Here is a 22525-nt window from a genome sequence, read left to right on the forward strand (position 1 = left end):
ACTGTTGTCAGTACCTGAACCTGTGTAGGGACACCCGAGTGGGTATCAAGTCCATTGCCTTAACCAGGGGTATTCGATTATTTTATCAAGATTCAAATTTCTTGGTCAAGGCATAGTCAATGTATAGACGCCAGAGAAAATAATACACTGATGATAAGAATATAGAAATATTTTGCAGTCACTATGGGCATAACTATGATAATTGTTTTGTGTTTCACTCTTTATATATGGCACCACCTTCCTTCCCTTTAGACTTCTAGTTTACCAAGGGTAAAACTAAACATCTCTTCAGATAGCAGGGTGTGTTTGTGTTCATTCCTGCTAGCTACACAGGGATTTGATGTCGCTGCTTTCAATCCTCCGGCTCTGCCGGGATAAGTAACATTTCAGGCTGTCACTGAACTGAAGGAGGGAGATCATTTTTTGACAGGTTACGCCTCCTCTTAAAGGTGTTTGTCTGGCAGCCTTGGTTCCCAGGTCTCTCCTGAGGGAAGAAAGTTTCTGTGAAAAATACCAAAACTTTTAATAGAGCGGAGGGAAAGGCAACGGCCACATGATGAGGCCAATATATACCGCAACATGATTCTTTTATGTGGGATGACTCTGAACACTGACTGATCTGCACTCTCTTGTGTTTGAAGAGATGTTGAGTTTTGCACTTGGGAACCTATAAGGCTGAAGCAATGTTATGGATAGTGACACTGCGATTGAAGGGTGATTTAAGGTTGTAAAAAATTGTTAAAAACACTGAGCTTAAATGTGAACTGCCTGTTATTAAAGGCTGGTTTCCCCACGTCAGTTCCATAAGCTCTGCTAGAAAGGCCCTGGGTTCTCTCCTGCCTCGGTGGGAACTCGAGGGAATCATCCCCTGCTGCCCTTGGCTCCAGGCTGATTTTTCTGGGGAGGGGGCGTGGAATTGATTTGTTTGCTGTTGAGAAGGGAGCCAGGCCAGTTCTCAGGGAACGAGAACTCCCAGCATCTGCCCAGCCCAGCCCAGGCTGCTGCCCTGTCCCAGCCTCTGTTCCCCTGGGGGCCCTGCGTGTTTGACTCTAGAGCAGGCCGGGAGCAGCAGCTGAGGCAGAGGACACCTGGGCTGGGCAGATAGGAGGGAGGTTAGCAAGTGGAAATGGTAAAACCGCAGTGAATATTACCTTGGACTCGACGGCATTTCTCCATTGGTCTGTCTGCTTTGGGGCTGGGACAATGACATGTCCTGCTGCATTTGTCATTTCAAAGAGTGGTTTAGGATTTTCATTCTCAGACATGGTGCACAAAGCAGGACTCAACCCAGGGTGCAAATGAAATGAGCCACTCAGGTTCGTGCGGCCCCAATGAGCATTTGGTGAGAGAGCTCAGACCTGCCCCTGTCCCAGAGGGAGGGGGGTGTCTACAAGGGGCTTGGACCACTGATCTATCAGCGCCTAACTCCCAAACTTTCAGTAACTCTATCATCAGTGCCCGTGAGTGTAATTTAAACCATGAGAAAAACCACACTGGGCTAGACCAAAGGCCCATCTAGCTTTGAATCTTGTCCTCTGACAGTAGCCAATAGCAGGTGCCCCCAAAGCCACCACTGGGAGTTGAACCCAGGCTCACCTGTTTACAAGGCAGGTGCTTTAGCCGGCTAAGCCATGGTGTCTGCCTGGGTGTAAGACATAGTGTCTGCCCACACCTGACTCCCTGCCATCTCCACCAGGCCCTGACAAGCTTTCCTTGTGTTTGGATTCTGCAAAGCAGAGGAGCAGGTGACGTTTTCCTTGCAAGCTGTGTGTGTGAGTGAATCTTTGGCCAGGCCTGCACTACAAAGTTGTTTCAGCAGAAATATATTGCTCAGGTGTGTGAAGAACACACAACGCTCCCTCGGTCGGCAGCTTGGTGTGGCTGGTGTACACACTGCAATGCCACGTCTGGCGACAAAACTGCCCTGTTTTGGTGACAAAATAAAACCACTTTGATGAGAGGCCTAGAGCTTTTTGCAGCAAACTTAGTGACAGAGTGCCAGTGTAAATGCTGCTGGTCATTAAATCACCATAACTGGTCTCCGCCAGTATCCCACAATGCCCACCGTGAACTCGCCTGCCCTGCATTCCTGCTAAAGACGCTGGGCCCCTCCCCTTTCCTAGCTCCAGGAAGTTCTGGCAGCTGAGCCTGCTGCTCTGCTCCGGCAGCCAGGAGCAAATCACTGCCGTGCAATGCTGCTCTCCGGCACTCCAAACACAAGCAGGGTGGTGGGAACTTCCATACATGGGGGGGCCACCGGCATCTGAACTGTGACACCCCATGACACCCCTTCCCTCGAGGAGGCTCTTACCTTCTAAACAGGGACAGCTGTTTTCTAGTAAAATCACTAAAAGGGAAGGAGAAAACTCGAAAGAGGTTCCTCCTGGCGCTCACGTCCGTGAACCCAAATACTCTCTCAGAGCTGGTCTACACTAAGGGGAAAAATCGATATAAGATACGCAACTTCAGCTACGTGAATAACGTAGCTGAAGTCGAAGTATCTTATATCGATAACTTACCCGTCCTCACGGCGCGGGATCGATGTCCGGGGCTCTCCATGTCGACGCCGCCACCGCCGTTCGGGGCGGTGGAGTTACGGAATCGATAGAAGCGCGTTCGGGGATCGATATATCGCGTCTAGATGAGACGCGATATATCGATCCCTGAAAAATCGATCGCTACCCGCCGATACGGCGGGTAGTGTAGACGTAGCCTCAGTCCTCAGAGAGAGACCTGGAGAAGGAGACTTGCTGGAGCAAAGCCACAGGGGTCTCTGAGGTTTCCCTGGCCCCTCGCCCCTGTCCTGCCTGGCTGATGTCAGCATCTCTCTGTGAGGTCACCACCTCCCCCCCACACCTTTGACCAATAGTCTGAGGTCCTGCAAAAGGCCTTTGTGATGTCACTGCCACACCCCTCCCTTGCTGTGCCAATGTCCTGCCCCTGGCCAGGCACTTTGCAGGTTTCAACTAGTCCCTGTGGATCACCCCACTCAAGGAGCGTTCGTTCTAGGCAGCAAGCCGGCTAGACAGGGAAACATCAGATGCTGCTCCCAATGCTACACTCAGTTTTTCAGAAATTAGTTGACTTTATGGCCAAAAGAGACCATTAGAGCATCTAATCTGACCCCCTGCATATCACAGGCCTCCTGTATGACACAAGAGCTACTTTTGGGGCAAACACATTCCAGAAAGGCATCTAGTCTTCATGAAATGACATCACGAGATGGAGAATCCACCACATTCCTTGGTAGCTTGTTCCTGTGGTGAATCATCCTCGCTGTTGAATATTTGTGCCTTAGTTGCAATATGAATTTGTCTCTTTTCACCTTCCAGCCATTGGATCTTGTTATGCCTTTCTCTGCTAGATTCAAGAGCCCTTTAATACCCAGTATTTTCTCTCCAATATGGCACTTCAACGGAAGTCACCTTCAATCTTCTTATGATAAGCTAAACAGGTTGAGCTCTTTCAGTAGCTCATTAGAAGGGATTTTTCTGCAGCCCTCAGAACATTTGGTGGCTCTTTGCTGCCCCAGCTCCAATTTCACAACATCTTTTTCAAACGAGGACACCAAAACTGGAGGCAGTATTCCAGTATCAGTCTCACTGATGCCGTGTCACCTCCTGTGACGTTATTGACATAATGTGTAACTGTATAGATCACCGTTGCCACCACTGTTCTATATTTGCAGCCAATATTGTAGAAAGGTGTTGTGCAAGGGGTCTATGAAGAGGTTCTGATTGGCTGATTATAAGGATGCTATCTCTAGATGTCTATCATTTTTGTAGTTCACGTTATGAACATTGGCTCTATGCTGCCTGTATTTCAATCTTGTGCTCTGCTTCCGGGGAACACCCCAGACAAGCTGGTGTCAGTTCTGCGTAGCCTGCTTGATGGCCCATTAAGGACCATCAGCTGTACAATCGCCCCATTGAGAGAAGGCAGATACGCCTTGTGACTCAGCAAGGTAGCAGGGACCTGCCTATGGAGAGAACTCTAAGGTTTTTCTATGCCACGTGCTAGACAGAGTGTCTTTGGGACAAAGAAAGCAAAGACCACATGGCAAGAGACTATAAAAGGCTGATGCCTCGTCTCCATCTTGTCTTCAATCCTGCTTCATACCTCTGGAGGGACTTTGCTACAAACTGAAGATCTGTACAAATGACTGAATGACTCATCCCAGCTGTGGATGGACTCCAGAGACTTGATTTGAACCTGCAGTTTATTCCATCACTGTTACAAGCCTGAACCAAGAACTTTGCCATTACTGTATGTGAAGGGTTCAAATCCATGTGCATTTTATATAACAACCTGATCTATGGATTGTGCCAGCTCTTTTCCAGACCCAAAATCCAGAGTATGGTCAAGGACCAGAGGCATAGCAAATAGTGACCAGCTAAGAGAAAGCTGGGTAAACAGAAAGCCTTGCTTGCTAAGATAGGCCTGGTGAGCAAATTGCCAGGTGTTGGAGCTAAGAACTAAATGATTGTGTCTTATTCAGAATTGCAGACTGAACAAAGAATCCCTATTCCTATTGTGTTTGTTTCTTCTCTAGGGAGACATTCTTCCCACAGATCCAACCTTGAGTTTATGAAAAGTTGGCACGTCAGTATAAGATATGGCATCCTTCCACCTCCCTTCCAAGGGACCAATGCCTGCCTTAAGACACACAGAAAACAATCTTTATTGCCATATACTTTCACTCTTTCTTTGCTTTAACCCCCAGGAATGTACCTATTGGACAATCAAAGGAGTTGCTCCATTCCTATGGATCCCAAATCAGAATTCAACATATATTTTTTATACTAATAACATTTTATCAAAGTATTAATGAAATGTTAACTTGAGACCATGGGTGGAGACATTATGTAACCTGTTAACCATTGGCTACTGTGCTATCTTGTCTTGCTGCAAAACCTGTCCCAGGGTTTGGAACTGCCTACGCCGTCACTTTCCCCCGCCCATGGAAAATCTATATATTCTATTGTAATTAATTAATTAACAGTGTCTCTGAGCCTAATAAGCCCACTCCGCCAGCGTGGTGTGTAATAAAGTCATATTCTTGACCTCTACACGATGGAGATTTATGTCCTTCACAGACACCTGCTGAATAAAGAGGAGATTCAGCATCCAGCTTGGCTGAATGCGTCTCCTCTCCCCACAGCTTGGTGATCTTTTGAGGAAATGGAGAAGACTGCCTTTACCTAGCTATACATCGCTTGCAAAAGAAACAGGTCTTTTTGGTGACAAGTGTTGAAAAGAGCCATTAGACAAATGTGGAGACAGGAAAAATGCCCCCCAATTGAACTGGCATCCGTGGAGGCTGAAGCCACAGCACAGAGCGCTAAACACTATATGAGAACGGGTGGTGTCAGAAGAGTCTCTACCAAAGCCTTTTCCCACCAGCAGGGGCCTCTCTGTGCACAGAACTCCTGGTAGCATGATGGCTGCAGGCAGTGGAGAACTCCATTTTGGCATCTCTTTTGTGGTGAACATCTGCAGTGGCTATTAAAAGGTCTCTAGATAGTGATCTTTGTGAAGAGCTGGCTGAAGAACCTTCCTACTAATCAGGAGAGCCTGACTTGGTCTGCCAGTTCTTCCTTGCCGAACCTAGTGTGTCTGTTGGCTCCTTTTTTTGTATCTCTTTTCAGAAAAAGAAAAGATCTGTCAGCAGAATCCTTCTAAGTGCTTGTTCAAGACAGAGAGAGCCTTCCTTGCCGCTGAGTCTTGGTGCTATGGGGCATGCCTCACTGCAGCACCTCCTGCTGACCATCCTAGCAATTAGCTCTGGTTCACCGGTGCGCCTTCATCTAGTAGCGTCTGGCCACCATCGGTTCTATCATTAGGACCCATGTTGCTCTCAGGACTTCAGTGTCCTCTTATGGACACAGCCCTCTGGCTGTGCCCCACTCAGTTCTCTCCCCCCTGCTGGGTGGGTGGGGGTGTCCTCTACCCAGACACTTGCCTCAGTGGCCGGCTGCAGTCCAGGGTGTAGCCACCTGTGTCAGTGGCTACTGAGGCAAAAAGTGTGAACCTCCAACCCTGCCATCTGTTTCCCTGAACCATTTCCCAACAGACCTAGAACCTTCCTCCACCTTTGTATCAGGGCCTTAGTCTGGCAGTAGTCAGCCAGGAGGTCACTCATGCACCCATTACCCCAGCACTACTCTGATCATGGTGCCCTCCCGGCTCCTTCCTTCCTGGCAGCCAATCCTCCCTCCTCAAACTCCAAGGAGTGATTAACTCTTGCTGTGCTGAGCAGCTCTTTATATATGGGCTGCTCCAGCAAGCCTTCTCCTGATTGGCTCTCCCAATAAGCCCTTTCTTGATAGGCTGGGTTCTGCACCGCCTCTTCAAGGCTGCCTTAATCTTTCTCCTGCTTGTTTCAGGCAGACAGCCGACCACACATGGAAAGTGGCAAATGAGAAGTCTGGAGCTGAAGGAAAGGTTACCATGACTCAGAACTGAGCTGAGGTTGCTGCGACTGAAACACAGATCACTAACCATTATCTGATCACAGTGACTGGTGGGAGAGGCACATCTTAGAAGCCCTCTGTCTACTCAGCTGTGGCTTTCTGTGCACAGAGAGCCAGACACCTCAAGGTCTGCAAGTCTTGAGGGAAATGGGGAACGTCTGTACTTTCAAATTTGCAGGTGTTGACTTGAACCATCAAATGAAACAGTTGCAAATACTTTCTTCAGGCAGGCACCATGGCTTAGCTGGCTAAAGCACCTGTCTATTAAACAGGAGATCTTGGGTTCAACTCCCAGTGGTGCTTTGGTTTGGTGTATGGCTTTTGTCTCCTCTGCTCACATTTTCCTGTGTCTTCCTAGGAAACAGAAGAGGCCTCCCTTGGTATCCAAGTCATTGCTTGCTAAGGAAAAGGCTTCTTTGGAGAGAAGCATTGGAAACAATCAAATCATAAACCTGGAGTTGATGAAAACGCTGCTATGACTGGCATTGGCATGGCGGTTGCTTCGACTGCAATTGCTGCAACACGAGAGCCTGCGCCACACATCCTTGTGATTCCCTGGAGATGTTCACACACAGATGTCATGTCACCTTCCTTTTGATTGTCACTGATGAAAAATGGAGCGGTTGGGAGAAAAGTCCCAGAGAGTCGCACCGTGGCTAAGCTGGGTGACTCACCTGCCAGGTAAAGTGGAGTTAGGGATGCAGCTCCCAGTAGTGCCTTAACAAATGTGTCTGCTCTTCCCACCTTTTGGTGACTCTTTTGCGGAAACAGAGAAGACTGCATCTGCCTTGCAATGCAAATGCTTGCAAAAGAAACCAGTTGTTTTTTCTGACAAGTGTCAGAAGGAGGCACATAAGAAATGTGGAGACAAGGAAAAGGTCATCGTAACTCAACATGCATCCATGGCTCTTGAGGCCAGAACGCAGAGCACTAAGCACTTTATGACCACAGCAAAATGTAAACTTTACACCTTATTACACTAGGCAGTAGTTAGGTCAAGCAATTTTCTCATCCTACTGGATGTTACCCTCCTTAATACATAGAATTCCCCCTAAAACCTGGATTACTGTCCTCAGATGACCTTCATTTTCTCAGGATTCCTGCTGCTTCCAGAATAGGTGGGGGAGGAGAAAGGCAAAACATGATGCCACAGTCTCCTATTTTATATCCTTAGTTCAAGTGTCTAAGAGACATTTGCCCAGACGTGTCCGGGTGGGCTCTGCTGAGTCACTAGGTTGGGGAATCCTCCTGGTGTGGTCTTGTGCAACTGAGTCATAGACTTGAGCGGTCCCCACAGTGTTGTGTTTGGGCATCTGTCACTGAAATGGAAATCCCTTAATTACAATTCCTCTGCTGATTCATGGCTGTTGAACACCCTCCTCGGCAGGGGTCACTAGCAAAATTATAGCCTATTTCAGTAACAACCATACAGCAAAATGCATAACTTCACACACCCTCATGCTATACATATTTGGACAGAATAACCGATTTCAGCAGATCATGACTTTTCATACGATAACTTACATGGAATGGTTTGTAGGACATATCACAGCCATATATGAATGATGACTATGTGAGCTACAGGGAGCTAGTTTGAAGTACATCATGTCACAAAAGCCTCTAGAGACTGGCCTTTGGGAAGTGCTGGCTGAAGAGCCTTCTGAGTAACTGAGAGATCCAGGCTTGGCCCTGCCAGTTTGTGCTTGTGAACTAAACTTGTCCGTTGGGCTCCCTTTTTTGTGTCTCTTTCACAGAAACTGAGCAGAAGTTCTTGGCCAATCCTTGAAAGTGCTTGTTCAAGACACAGGGAGCCTCTGTGCTGGGGCAGGGGTAGGGGTGCAGAGGTGCTTTCCTCGGGCAGCACAGCTCCCAAAGTGACTGGCACACACTCCCCTCCGGCAGTGGCTCCTAGGCAGTGGGATACGAGGGCGGGTCAGCTGTGCAGTTTGCACTCAGGGCTGCAGGGATATGCCGGCCACTTCCAGGAGCAGTGTGGCAGGGAGGGAGGGGGCAGAGTGGGCAGGGAGCCGCCTTAGCGCTGCTGGCACATCTCCGTGTGTCACTTGGGGAGGCATCAGGTCTCTGTGGGCTGCCGGGGGCAGGGGCAGGGGCCGAGGGGGCTTGGGCCACCCCTTTGCCTCCTCTCTCCAGGCTCCCAGCCCATCTTGCCGGCCGACAGGGATTTTAGGGTGCAGCAGCACAGGGAGCAGGAAGGGCAAACCACAGCGGCTGCCTCCCCCCCCGACATGCAGGAAAATGGCTTGACCTGCTGGCCCCACGGACTAAGGCACCAGGCCTCCAGCTTGCCCCATTCGACCCAATGGGTTGATCTTGTGGCCAGAATTATTTGCAGTTGGGATTTCCCCCAACAGTGCCCCACGGGGTCCAGGGTCAGCTCCAGCACGGGCCACGCAGGAAGGCTTAATGCTCGAGCTGCAGCACATGCTGGGTAGGCTTAAGGCCGGGCTCCCCATGGCAGGAGAGAAGAAGAAGACTGGGCCCCTGGAGGGGCAGGCTGGGGCTTCCTGGATCCCATTTGCTCACAGCCAGCGCCCTGCCCCCACTCCCATGTCATCAATGGCGCCCCCAGGTCAGCCAGAATGGAGCAGCGGTTTTCACTGCACCAAGTCCACTTATGGCTTACAGGCAACTCCCAACGCCCCACCACAGCCCACCATCTGGGCCAGAAAGGAGCCCACTCAACCTCGCCATTGCTGCTTTTCCGTCCCCCTAGAACCCCGCTTCTCCTGGGCTGCAAGGAACCACCCCTGGGAAGCCAAGAGGCAGGCACAGGATTCTGCCTCCCAGCAGCCAACAGCACCTCCCCCGGCTTTGCAGAACGAATGGTGATGCTCTACTAACCCGATTTAGCCGCAATGATGTGCTTACTTTCTGCCCTGCCTTTCTCAGCTCGACTTTCCTCTTTTGCCCCATTCCTGCCTCACTTCCTCCTTTGGCAAGTCACGCAGAGGAGGCCAGCAGGAAGAGCCGGCCTCCACCGGCCAACCTCCAACAGCAGAGGAGGCCAAGCCACAAGCCTCCAAAAGGTGACATGCCGCACTCCTCTAGGTTCTCCAGACTGATGCCAAGGTGCTTTCTCCACTGCTGTCAGCACCCTCTGTCATGCGGGGGTTGGAGTTATCCCATGGACAGGCCAATAGGAGAAGGAGGAGGCCTTCCTGAACAGCAAGGGGATCTGGGAAAAGGAAGCCAGCATATTTCTGCCTGGTTTTGAACCAGGGACCTTTTGCATGTTAGGCAAATGCGATAACCACTACACTACAGAAACACCATCTGCTTGGTTCTTGCTCACCCTGGCACAGACCGATGGACAAACCTGGAGAAAGTGGTGACAGCCCTTCAATAGGTCAGCTGGCAGAGCAGAGCACTGGAGCCGGCGCTCAGGAAGTCGTCCTTACGTCGCCCTTGTGACTCCAGCTTGAGGGAGAGCTTCTTTTTCTTCCCCTTGCTGACAAAGAGCAAGAGAAGAATGAAAGGTCAGGGGGGCCAACTCGGTGCAGAAGCCCATGCTGTCTTTTCCTGCTGCATAGCCTGAAATGAGGGACTCGTGGCAGTTAAAGGAACTGCTGCACTTTCAGAAAACATCCCACCCGTGCACAAAGGGGGATAGACGAGCGTGTTAATCTAGCACGCTCCCAACTGAGCTACTTCAGCAGCTGCTCAGTTTCTTTTTGGCCTCCTGCTTTTCTGTCTGGGATGTTGTTGTCAGCTGTGGCACAGAAAAAGGACGTCATTGCGAACGGCCCATGCAGACAAGATTCACTTTTGCCTTCCTTGCTCGGCTTTACTTGCTTCCTCGCCCTATTCCTGCCTTAGTTCCTGGGTTACCTGAAGGCAACGGGGAGCCAGCAATACCAGGAGGAAGTTGGGCAGCTAGACCCTGGTGGCAAAAGTCCTGCCGCCACTTGCCACTCCACTCTCTTCTCCCAGCGTCACATATTGGTCACCAGGGACTTGGGGCCCAGCAGCGCAATGGAAGGCAGTGGACAGAGCCACCCTCGCCTTGAAGCTCCAGCTCATTAAACCACATCTTCAGTCGCTGATGGCCAATGAGAGACAGACATCACTTGCTATTTTAGCACTTAGAAATGCCATTGGTCAGTCATTGGATCTCTGTAATGCTGTTACAGAACAAATGAACACAGAATCTCAGTGTGACATTCTATACCTTTCGGGGAGCGGCTGTAACCCCCATAATCATCGTGATCTTACATATAGAGCATGACTTGTAAGGTATCAGGGAAAGGATATGATCGGCTGAAAGTCACTTCTCTACCCATAGATGTAGACCACTCATGCATATGAAGTCATGAGAATTGTGCAGTGTGATTGTCACTGTGCTGCAAGGTGGGGGAGTCAGCCAAATATTAGCTCCCTAGTGGCAACAGCAAGGAAAATAACCAACACCCGGACAGGGTGTCAAACAACCAATCGACAGTCATTGTCCAGCAAGGGAGCTACAATGCAATGACTCACCTGCATGAGGACACCCCAGGGGAATTGCTCAGACTTGCTTGGAGAGACGCAGTGATGCTCACCTGACTCTGAAGGGGGGGAGGGGGGGCAAAGCCATGAGGGAAGAAAGGACATGATAAAAGGAGAGACATTTGCTAGGCTTTATCTCTCTCTGTCACCTACATCTACAGCCACCCCCACACCAAGCAACTGAAGTGCTGATGAAAGGGGAGAGCCTGGCTGAAAAGCCACCAGCCAGCCTGTGGTGAGAAGCATCTGAGTTTGCAAGGGTACTGAAAGGGTTAAGATCAGCTTAGTATTAAAAGCAATGAGGAGTCCGGTGGCACCTTAAGGACTAACAGATTTATTTGGGCATAAGCGTTCGTGGGTAAAAAGCCCACTTCTTCAGATGCATGGAGTGCAAATTGCAGATAGAGGCATAAATATAGATTGGAACATGAAGTGATGGGAGTTACCGTACAAGGGGAGAACCAGTGTTGAAGGCTAATTCAGTCAGGGTGGATGTGGTCCTCTCCCCATAATTGATGGGGAGGTGTCAATACCAAGAGAGGGAAAATTGCTTTTGTCGTGAGCCAGCTACTCCCAGTCCTTATTCAAGCTCAAATTAATGGTGTTAAGTTTGCAAATCAATTGTAACTCTGCAATTTCTCTTTGAAGTCTGTTTTTGAAGGTTTTTTGAATGGCTACTTTGAATTATTAGGTGTGAATGTGTAAATGTGCTATTGATTATACAAGTCCCATATGATCTCATGATTTGGATTCCTGGTTTTTCACCCAGGCGGCCTGGGTTCAATTCCCAGTGTGGGAACAATGCAGAGCTTTTGCTCAGAGGGGAGGCAGGAAATGAAAGGAATGGGAAGGGATCCTGCCAGCAGGGGAGTTGGACAGTGTTGGAAGGGGATCCCAGAAGTGGGGGTGGGGCAGTGGTCCTGGGGGGAGATGAGGGAAGGATCCCAGCTCTGTGGGAAGTTGACATTCTGGAGAGCACAGGCCTGGCATGGGGGGTGGGAGGAGTGAGTGTGTCCCTCTAAACTCACCACCAGCAGACTTGGAAGAATTACGTATTTGTTGGTAAATGTCAATTTCTGTGTAAACACACGACCCAATGGCAAAATCTTTCCATTGATAATCATCAAAACTAACAGATGGGCAAAGTAAGAAACATGTTGCTTGAGAACTTATCCTATTCTAATCCTCTAGGGTTCCCTTTTGCCTTAGGCACCACCACGTGGGCATTTCATATCCCTCCTCATTTTCACACAGACACACAATTTCCTTTGCACAGATCCATGAACAGCAAAACCTCCCTGTGTCTATTGTCTGAGCCAGGGCATTCGATTCCACTGAAACCTTCTCTCCTGCAATGGCAATGGTCAGACAGAGGGAATGCGTCCACCTTCCCCCTGGCAGTGAGATATTCACTCTCCTCTTCATGCTGCTGTTATTCCTGAGTCATCAAGGATGGAATAAAAAGCTGAGTTTACTCCAGGGTGAGGAAAGAAAGGAGCCACCAATGCTCTCAAAAATCTCAGCGCCCAGAGAAAACCTGCCTCTGTTATTGGACTCACAGAGGTGCTGGCAATACAACGGGAAAAGGGACTGTCTGAATTTCCAGGGCAGGGAATGAACAATCTACAGCAACATCATTAACCACAAACACACCCTCATCATGCTCCAGCCAGTAGGGAAATGGGCAGGAATTCTTGCTGTTCAGCCATGGCCACACGTACAGAGCTGCACAGCAGTGAGTGTGCTGGGGAAGCTGGTCTGAGCAAACAATTTGTAATGACCCTTCAGTGAGAAGAGAACCAGAGTGTAGAAAGGCCCCTGTGTTAAGTGGTTGTGGCTGAGGCCTTAGGTAGCTGGGCTAGAAAACCATGGGTGTCCTCCTGTGGAGGTTTGATCCTTGCCAGCTAGGCAAGGCTGGTGTGTGGTGTCTCCATGGCTGTACTTCCAGGGTCTGATCACCCACGGTGCCATAGGGAGCCAAGCCTAGACATATTCAGAGGCTAAGGCCAGGTCAATGTTTCAAACAGTGAGTCTATGCTGCTGCAGCTCAGTAATGGACATGCTCTGTGCCAGGGTTTCTCAAACGTCCTTTCACTGCAACCTCCTTCTGCCAAAATAACTTAATACGTAGCCCTGGAAAGAGGGACCAAGCCCCTCCACTTGGGGGGGGGTGCCAAAGACTGAGCCCCAGTGGGGGGAGGGCAAAACCAAAGCCTGAGGGATTCAGCCCTGGGTGGGGGGGCTCAGACTTTTGGCTTCAGCCCCAGGACCCAACAAGTCTAATGCCAGCCCTGGTGACCCCATTAAAACAGGATCACAACCCACTTTGTGGTCCTGACCCACAGCTTGAGAACCACTGCTCCATGCTAAGGGGGGAGAGTTTTCCTGTTGGTGTAGTCAATCCACTTCCCCAGGAGGTGGCAGCTCTGTCATGGGGAGAAGCTATATCGGTGGGTGTGCAAGCTGTGGTGTTTACCACATTTAAGAAGTTTAATCAAACCCCATTTTTAAAACCACCTGTGGTCTGGGAATGGCAAAGGAGCTCGATGAAGCAGGATCTGTCCTTCAAAGTCCTGGAGACCACGATTCCATACTCCTGTTGTAATGGGGGTATAGCTCAGTGGTAGAGTGTTTGATTACAGATCAAGTGGTCCTTTGTTCAAACCCAGGTGCTCTCTTAAAGAAAAGAAAAACATTTCCATTCTCCATTATGTTCAGGAGCTCCACCATATGAGGATGCTTGAAATGAATGTGAACACTCAGCATTTTGCTGTCCAAATGCATAAAAACCTAGCAAACCTGCCCATCAGCTGAAATCAGTTCCAATCCTCTAAGTGTCTAGTTTATGTTTTCATCAATTAAACAAAGGTATCATTCCCTGAAGCAGAGCACAAGTTTGAAATACAGGCAGCACAGAGCTAATATTCATAATGTCAACTACAAAAAAACGATACACATCTAGAGATAGCATCATTATAATCAGCTAATCAGAACCTCTCCATAGACACCTTACACGACCACTTCTCTGTAATATTGGCTGCAAATATAGAACAGTGGTCGCAACGGTGAGCTATACAGTTACAGATTATGTCAATAATGTCACAGGAGGTGACACGGCATCAGTGAGACTGATACTGGAATACTGCCTCCAGTTTTGGTGTCCTCATTTGAAAAAGATGTTGTGAAATTGGAGCTGGGGCAGCAAAGAGCCACCTAATGTTCTGAGGACTGGAAAAAATACCTTCTAGGGAGCTATTGAAAGAGCTCAACCTGTTTAGCTTATCAAAAGAAGATTGAAAGGTGACTTCACTGAAGTGTTGAAGTGCCTTAATGGAGAGATAAGATTGGGTATTAAAGGGCTCTTTAATCGAGCAGAGAAAGGCCTAACAAGAGCCAATGGCTGGAAGGTGAAAAGAGACAAATTCATATTACAACTAAGGCACAAATATTCAACAGTGAGGATGATTCATCACAGGAACAAGCTACCAAGGAAACTGGTGGATTCTCCATCTCTTGATGTCATTTCATGAAGACTAGATGCCTTTCTGGAATGTGTTTGCCTCAAAAGTAGCTCTTGTGTCCTACAGGAGGCCTGTGATATGCAGGGGGTCAGATTAGATGCTCTAATGGTCTCTTCTGGCCATAAAGTCAACTAATTTCTGAAAAACTGAGTGTAGCACTGGGAGCAGCATCTGATGTTTTCCTGTCTAGCCGGCTTGCTGCCTAGAACGAACGCTCCTTGAGTGGGGTGATCCACAGGGAGTAGCTCAAACCTGCAAAGTGCCTGTCCAGGGGCAGGACATTAGCCCAGCAAGGGAGGGGTGCGGCAGTGACATCACAAAGGCCTTTTGCAGGACCTCAGCCAATTGGTCAGATTTGGTGACCTCACAGAGAGATGCTGACATCAGCCAGGCAGGACAGGGGCGAGAGGCCAGGGAAACCTCAGAGACCCCTGTGGCTTTGCTTCAGCAAGTCTCCTTCTCCAGGTCTCTCTCTGAGGACTGAGAGAGTATTCGGGTGTGAGCACCAGGAGGAACCTCTTTCGAGTTTTCTCCTTCCCTTTTCGTGATTTTACTAGAAAACAGCCGTCCCTGTTTACAAGGTAAGAGGCACCTGGAGGTTTGAAACCTGTTCAGTCTGATCCATCTGGTGACAGTTGAATTCTAGGCATGGAAAACACGAGCTTAAGGAGGCAGAACTTTATTCTGCACCTGGGATTTTGTCCCTTAGAATTACTGGGGCCATTAGGGTTTGTTCTTTTTGCTTCCCCTCTTCCTCCCTCCTCTTTTTCTCTTGCTTCCTTTGTCCTTTTACCTGTTCCCCTCCCAACACCAGGAGGGTGTGCGTGTGTGTGTTGCGGGGGAGTGTTCTGCAGCTCCCACTGTGGGAGGTCCACCCAAAAATATGGGGCTGAAATAGTGCTTGGGCAGTGATCCCATCAGTGACCTGGGCCATCCTTTGGGCTCGCTGGTGAGAACCCTCAGCCTCCCATCCTCAGTCTCTACCCCGATTGGCTGAGCATGGGGTTATTGACAGGGAGGAGATTCTGGTCCTTGGTGTTCTCTCTTAAGAACAAGGAAATAAGTCAGAACCAGTTCTATTTTTGATGAATTTTGCTGCTTCTCTGCATTAATGGTCTCTGAGCAGTTCACAAATCTCTCTATCGTTGCAGTTCTCCTCAAATACTTGCTGAATAATTACTGTCACTGTTGTTGGTCTGGAGCTCATCAGAGCACTTTATTCAGGTCATTCACTGTCTGAAATTCAAGATCCGATGGTTAGTTTGAAAATCAGGGCTCTTAGGTCCTATTCCCAACTCAGCCACTGACTGGCTGTGTGACCCAAGACAAGTCAATTCTCCTTTCTCAGCCTTAGCTTCTCCCTCTTTCAAGTAGGGATAATAATGATCCGCTCATACCTACCTCACGGTGAGTGGAGGCAGGGCCGGCTCTAGGTTTTTTGCCATTCCAAGCAAAAAAAATTTTGGCTGCCCCCACCTCAGCCCTGGGGTCCCCCGGCAGACGTGCCTGCTAACCGAGCCCTGGGCTTCCCCCCACCCCCACAGCCCCCTGCCACCCCAGCCCTGGGCTCTACCCCCGACACCCTGTGCCAACAACATAGGTTTGGTTCTCCCCAGTCCACCCAGGCTGAGCTGCTCCCGTTTATACTCCGTCTCCAGTCAGAACATGCCCAGAGAGGGTGAGGGGGTGTGGCCTCTTCAACCCACATGGCGCAGTTAACCCTAGCAGTGCCAGTGCAGGGTGGATGCACCTCATCACAGACAGCATTTCCCAAAATGTTGGGATTAACTAGGAGATCTCTTCAGGAGTAACCTCCTGTAGGGACTGGGTCACAAATACCTTGGGAACCAAATACCTGGGCGTTTTCCTAGTTCTGAATCACTTGCTGTGGAATTCTATCCCTGGATCATCTGAGACAATATTGACTTAAACAACTGAACTACCCTGTGACCATGTGCACTTACTTCGGTCAGTTGCACCCATTTGGGGTCTGCTGCTGTTCACCTTTTCAGAGTGGAGATTTAAACATAAGACTGTTTCTCTGATAATATGTCCAACAGCTTGGAGTATTCTCTCCTGTTGACTGAACTGCATTTGAATTTTCTCCATGTCATCATGCAGGGATAGGGGGGGAAAACAAACCTGAAGTAAAAACATGGTAATTTGTCTGAAATTTCCCCAAAAATCTGAGCTACATTCTGTCAAACAAAACTAACATGCAGTTATATGACCAAGGAGCCTTCATGAAAGATAGAAAACCCATATCACAGAGAGGTAGAAGACACTTTCATTTTAATTTAAAGTGAAATTCCAGACTAGGTTACATCTGATGTCTCAGAATCAGGATGAGAGGTTCTCCCATGATCCAGTGAAACCTGCTTCACCCAGCGCTTTCTCATGCATCCGACGAAGTGGGTATTCACCCACGAAAGCTCATGCTCCAAAAGTCTGATAGTCTATAAGGTGCCACAGGATTCTTTGCTGCTTTTACAGATCCAGACTAACACGGCTACCCCTCTGATACCTTTCTCATTAGTGTTATTTACAGGAAAACAGCCGACCTTCCCAGAAGCGGCTTTGCCATTGAGGGAAAAGGGGATTTGAACGGTGCTTGGGATCCATTTGAAATCCCCTTCCAAGTCTGACACTTTCATCTCCTGCCAGACTGACTCTGATTTAGGATCAAAGACGTGTACAAGCACCATTCCCAAGCATGGACAGGCAAGAACATGACCCCACCAGACACGCTGGGAAGCGAAGGAATACGAAGGGGTGAACTGTGCATGGCTCAGGCACAAGGTAACAGTTCTGGGGTGATGGGGAAGGATGGAATGTCTGAGTCGCCCCATCTCCTTCCAGTGTCACAGAGCCTAAAATGACCCTTATTTCCCTGACACTGCTCCAGCTCTTCTTCATATTTAAATATATTTTAAATGAGAAAAAAAAGTCAGCAAAATAACTGCTGTTCTGCACAATCCAGGGTACTGTGAGAACAACTGGGAATGAGACAATCTGTCCTCAAAGAGGAACTTGACGTCTCTAACAGTAACTTTGCACTGGGAGGAGGAGTATAAATGTGAATCTCCAGGTTTGTTTAGACAAGGAAATGTGACGATGGTTAGCTCAGATCAGGAGGAAATGTGCTAGATAACCCCACTGACTATCCATAGCCCATGTCTTTACTGCAAGAATAGCTGTCTTATTACATCAGGAAAATGAACTCAAGCTAGCTAACTCCATGGCAACCACAGTGATGAGACCCAGGTAGATTTTATCTCAACGTAGCTGGTTGAAGACACCCCCCCATCTCCCCCACCTGGGGTGATGACATTCCTGGTAGAAAGGACACAGGCTCCCATGACTCGCAGGACAATGGAGTTGATACAAAGGACCACAGAATCCACCCCAAAGATGGGCGAGCTTCAAAAGTGGGCAACTCATGTGTGGGAGCTGAGGGACTACAGTATGCAAAAGATGCAAACAGCCTTAACACTCACTACCTGGGAACTGTCAAAAGAATTAAAGAAAAAATCTCCTGACAGCTCTAGAGAAGGTTTTTATGAAGTTTGTCTCCTTTATGGATTCTCTGATGTTTAGAAAGGCCTGAACTATGAGTGAAGCTTTTCCCACACTCGCAGCATTCATATGGTCTCTCTCCGGTGTGGACTCCGTAATGTGTAACAAGGGTTGAGCTTCGAGAGAAGCTTTTCCCGCACTCACTGCATTCATAGGGTTTCTCTCCCGTGTGGACACTCTGGTGAGAGATAAGAGAGAAGAGGTGAGTGAAACTTTTCCCGCACTCACTGCATTCATAGGGTCTCTCTCCTGTGTGGATCCTCTGATGCATAGTAAGATTTGAGCTCCGAGAGAAGCTTTTTCCACACTCGCAACATTCATAGGGTCTCTCTCCCGTGTGGACTCTCTGGTGAGAGATAAGGGAGGAGAAGTGACTGAAACTTTTCCTGCACTCACGGCATTCATAAGGTCTCTCTCCTGTGTGGATCCTCTGATGCACAGTAAGGTTTGAGCTTCGGGTGAAGTTTTTCCCGCACTCACAGCATTCGTAGGGTCGCTCTCCTGTGTGCATTGTCTGATGAGAGATAAGGGCTGATCTCTGAGTGAAGCTTTTCCTGCACTTGCAGCATTCGTAGGGTCGCTCTTCTGTGTGGATTCTCTGATGAGAGTAAAGGGTATATCTCTGAGAGAAGCTTTTCCCACACTCACAGCATTCATAGGGTTTGTCTCCTCTGTGTATTCGCTGATGCCTACTAAGGGCTGAGGTACGATTGAAGCTTTTCCCACACTCACAGCATTTGTAGGGTCTCTCTTTCGTGTGGATTATCTCATGTCGAATAAGGACTGAGCGGTAATGGAAGTTTTTCCCACACTCACTACATGTATTCTCTCGCTTTTCCGTGAGGATTTTCTCCTGGGACGTAGTTTCCTTGAGGTCCCTGTGAGTTCCCTGACAATTAATGGGTTCATCCACTCTCTCCTCTGAGTGGTTTCCCTGCTCTCTCTCTGGTCTGGGGTAACTTTCACCAGCTTTTCCCTGCTCACGGGGGCTGGACACACTCCCTTTGGCTCTTCGCAGTAATTCCCCATGCGCTTCGGCGAGCTCAGCATCTTCCTGGTGAGGATTCTGCTCCTCGCTCTCCCTCACCACCCCATCACCTGCTAGAAGAGAGGAGAAGTCTCAGAATTGGGGATGGAAAGGCAGAGAGCAAACCCAAGTAAGTGCTGGAGAGACAGAAAATAAAAATCAGGGACTGAATTCCCCCTAACTCTTCCCCACAGGGGACAGTGGAGGGGATCAATTCTGCTCCCCACCCAGGACCGGCCTTTCGGGGGGGCCGTACCCAAGGGGGTGCCGGGCACAGGGTTTGGATTCCCACCTGACCTGCTGCCGAGAGGCTCGCTGGGCTGATGAACGCGGCACAGGGAGCAGATAAGCAGCTGCGTGGGGGAGTGGGAGAGACCCGAGCTGCAGGGGGCAGCTGGACGACCAGCCGTCAGAGTCAGGTGACTGCTCCGGAGCAGAGGGGCCCCTCCACGGCCCTGCTCCACGTGTGCAGCTGCTGCTGTTCCTGTCCCCCCACGCCCCGTTCACCCCCGGAGTCGCCCCGTCCACCCCCGACTGGGAGCATCCTCCTGACTGCTCTGCAGGGGGGAGGTGCTGATTGATGGCGGGGTGATCCCCTCCCCCCAACCCAGGTACCCAATTTCCACTGAGCTGGGGTGACGGGACGGGGGAATCTGCATGTGCTGCTGCCTCTCTGGGGCCGGAGCTGCCGGCAGCTGCTTGTGTCTGAACAAGCCTAGTTCAGGCTCCTGACCCTGAGAACTTTCTTAAAGAGACAGCGCGCTCACTCACTCAGGCACACACACACTCTTTAATATCCTCCCCTCAACACACACACACACAGTCCCCCCCAACACACACCCCAGGGCTCCCTGCATCCAGGTCACTTCCCCACCTGGGCGGTGCTGAGACATCAGGAGCAGCTGCTCTCCTGCCCTCCCCTTACACAGCCTGCAAGGAAGGTGACCTGGGTGCAGGAAGCCCTGACGTTGCTCCTTGCTCCCCTCTCCCAGCCCCCCAGGGCTGTGTGGGGCGGGGGAGCAGCAGTCCAGTGGGGGAGCGAGCAGCAGTGCCAGCTGCTTTGTGCATCCAGGTCAGGTTCCCCACTTGGGTGCAGGGGGGGATGCCGGGGTTAGAGGCAAAGGGGGCACAGTGCAGGGGTTGAGGGCACAGGAGAGTGGTGCAGGGGGTAGCAGTGAAGGGCTGCATAGAACCATAAAATATCAGGGTTGGAAGGGACCTCAGGATGTATCTAGTCCAATCCCCTGCTCAAAGCAGGACCAATTCCCAACTAAATCATCCCAGCCAGGGCTTTGTCAAGCCGGGCCTTAAAAACCTCTAAGGAAGGAGACTCCACCTCCCTAGGGAACCCATTCCAGTGCTTCACCATCCTCCTAGTGAAATAGTGTTTCCAAAGATCCAACCTAAACCTCCCCCACTGCAACTTGAGGTCAGTACTCCTTGTTCTGTCATCTGCTACCACTAAGGACAGTCTAGATCCATCCTCTTTGGAACCCTCCTTTAGGCAGTTGAAAGCAGCGATCAAATCCCCCCCCCCCCCAGTCTTCTCTTCTGCAGACTAAACAATCCCAGTTCCCTCAGCCTCTCCTCATAAGTCATGTGCTCCAGCCCACTAATCATTTTTTGTTGCCCTCTGCTGGACTCTTTCCAATTTTTCCACATCCTTCTTGTAGTGTGGGGCCCAAAACTGGATACAGTACTCCAGATGAGGCCTCACCAATGTCGAATAGAGGGGAACGATCTGCTGGCAATGCCCCTATTTACAGCCAAAATGCCGTTAGCCTTCTTGGCAACAAGGGCACACTGTTGACTCAGCCAGCTTCTCATCCATTATAACCCCTAGGTCCTTTTCTGCAGAACTGCTTCCTAGCCATTCGGTCCCTAGTCTGTAGCAGTGCATGGGATTCTTCTGTCCTAAGTGCTGGACTCTGCACTTGTCCTTGTTGAACCTCATCAGGTTTCTTTTGGCCCAATCCTCTAATTTGTCTAGGTCCCTCTGTATCCTATCCCTACCCTCCAGCGTATCTACCACTCTTCCCAGTTTAGTGTCATCTGCAAACTTGCTGAGAGTGCAGTCCACAACATCCTCCAGATCATTAATGATTGCGGCACAGGAGTGGAGTGCAAGGGCTGGAGTGAAGGGGGCACAGTGCAGGGGTTAGGGGCTCAGGAGGGGGCAGGTATTGGGGTGCATGAGGCGGGCAGAGGTTAGGAATGAAGGGGTGTAGGGATTAGGGGTGCAGGAGGGGGAGCAGGCATTTGGGGCAAAGGGACACAGTGCAGAGGTTGGGGGGAAGGGAACGTGGGTTGCCTAGGGAGCCCATGGGAGCCAGGGGCACCAAAATGCAAGTTTGCCCAGGGTGCCACTTCCCCAAGGCCGGCCCTGCCCACATCCCATCCAAACACTCAGTAGGAAGGGAGGGAGCTCCAGCCAAGGTGTCAATCATCATCTGTAGGAAGCCAGGAGTGAGATCTGCTGGGGACTGTCCTGAGCTCACAGAGTCTGTGTGGGGAATCCTAGCGGGTTCTCTCAGGCACTTACAGTTTCTGGGTTGGTTTAATGTTTCCTCACCTGTGCAGGGACTTCCCAGGATCTCGCTTTCCACTGAACCAGGGAGATCCAGGACCCACGGCTCTTCCCCTCCTTCCAGCTGGAAGATCACAGAGGGTTGGGAAACTGGAAACCCTGCTCAAGGGAAAGAAAACAAAGGAGATCAGGGGAATTCATAGGCCATTTATCATCATAAAAAACATTCTATTAGTTTAACCCCAGTCCACTTTAAACAATAAAATCGCAGGGCCAACTCCCCAGGTGCTCAAAGGTGCAGAACACTCTGCTTAGGAGGGATTTAATTATCCCCATCTTTGCTGGGAACACACACAGCCAGACACTCATTATCAAAGAGGCTCCTAAAAAACAGAGACTGGAACTGCATTTCCCAGAAAGTGAAGACTCCAGACAGAGGGCAAGTGTCCCTGGCACTGCTTCTTGCTGACAGACAGGTCCAGAGCCAAAGAGAGAGTCCAGGGGAAGCTGGGAACAGGAAGCATGGGCTGGGGGGTTCAGTGGAGTAAGGACTAGGAAGGGCAGGGATATCACTGAAGGCAGGATCTCAGCAGCATTAGATGTCAGGAAAGCACATCCTGCGGCATTAGGGAACCTAGTGAGTCAGATATAAAGGGAGGGAGCATAAAAAACACTGTGTGTGGAGAAAGCTGGCAAATTAGATGGTGTAGTTCAAGAGCCACAGACCAATTCTTCTGCCAAAGGAGAATGTGAAAAATAAGAATCAGGCCATGTGACTTCAGGAGGGACAAATTCGAAGATCCAAAGAACATGCAGAGAAGAGAGACGGCGGCTCTTGCAGGTGGGGATGGAAAAGGAAGAGTCTCCGTGGTTCATGGAGCCAATTAGTTCGTTT

General features: G+C 49.8%; 1 protein-coding gene and 3 non-coding genes across 4 annotated transcripts in view; 2 read left to right on the forward strand and 2 right to left on the reverse strand.

Annotated features, from left to right (window-relative positions):
* Nucleotides 1–18833, reverse strand: part of LOC120381684 (zinc finger protein 850-like) — a gene marked incomplete at both ends in the record, with an annotated part of 320266 nt that extends 301433 nt beyond the window's left edge. The window contains one exon of the mRNA XM_039499810.1: nt 18092–18833. Coding sequence (XP_039355744.1) covers nt 18092–18833 — 742 coding nt within the window. The remainder of the gene's footprint in view (nt 1–18091) is intronic.
* TRNAN-AUU lies at nt 6703–6776 on the forward strand. The gene has a single exon. It is a non-coding gene; the product is annotated as a tRNA-Asn (tRNA).
* On the reverse strand, nt 9690–9762 carry TRNAV-AAC. The gene has a single exon. It is a non-coding gene; the product is annotated as a tRNA-Val (tRNA).
* On the forward strand, nt 13586–13657 carry TRNAC-ACA. The gene has a single exon. It is a non-coding gene; the product is annotated as a tRNA-Cys (tRNA).
* Nucleotides 18834–22525: the final 3692 nt, after the last annotated feature.

This window comes from Mauremys reevesii, linkage group 14, assembly GCF_016161935.1.
Source record: "Mauremys reevesii isolate NIE-2019 linkage group 14, ASM1616193v1, whole genome shotgun sequence".
NCBI lineage: Eukaryota > Metazoa > Chordata > Testudines > Geoemydidae > Mauremys > Mauremys reevesii.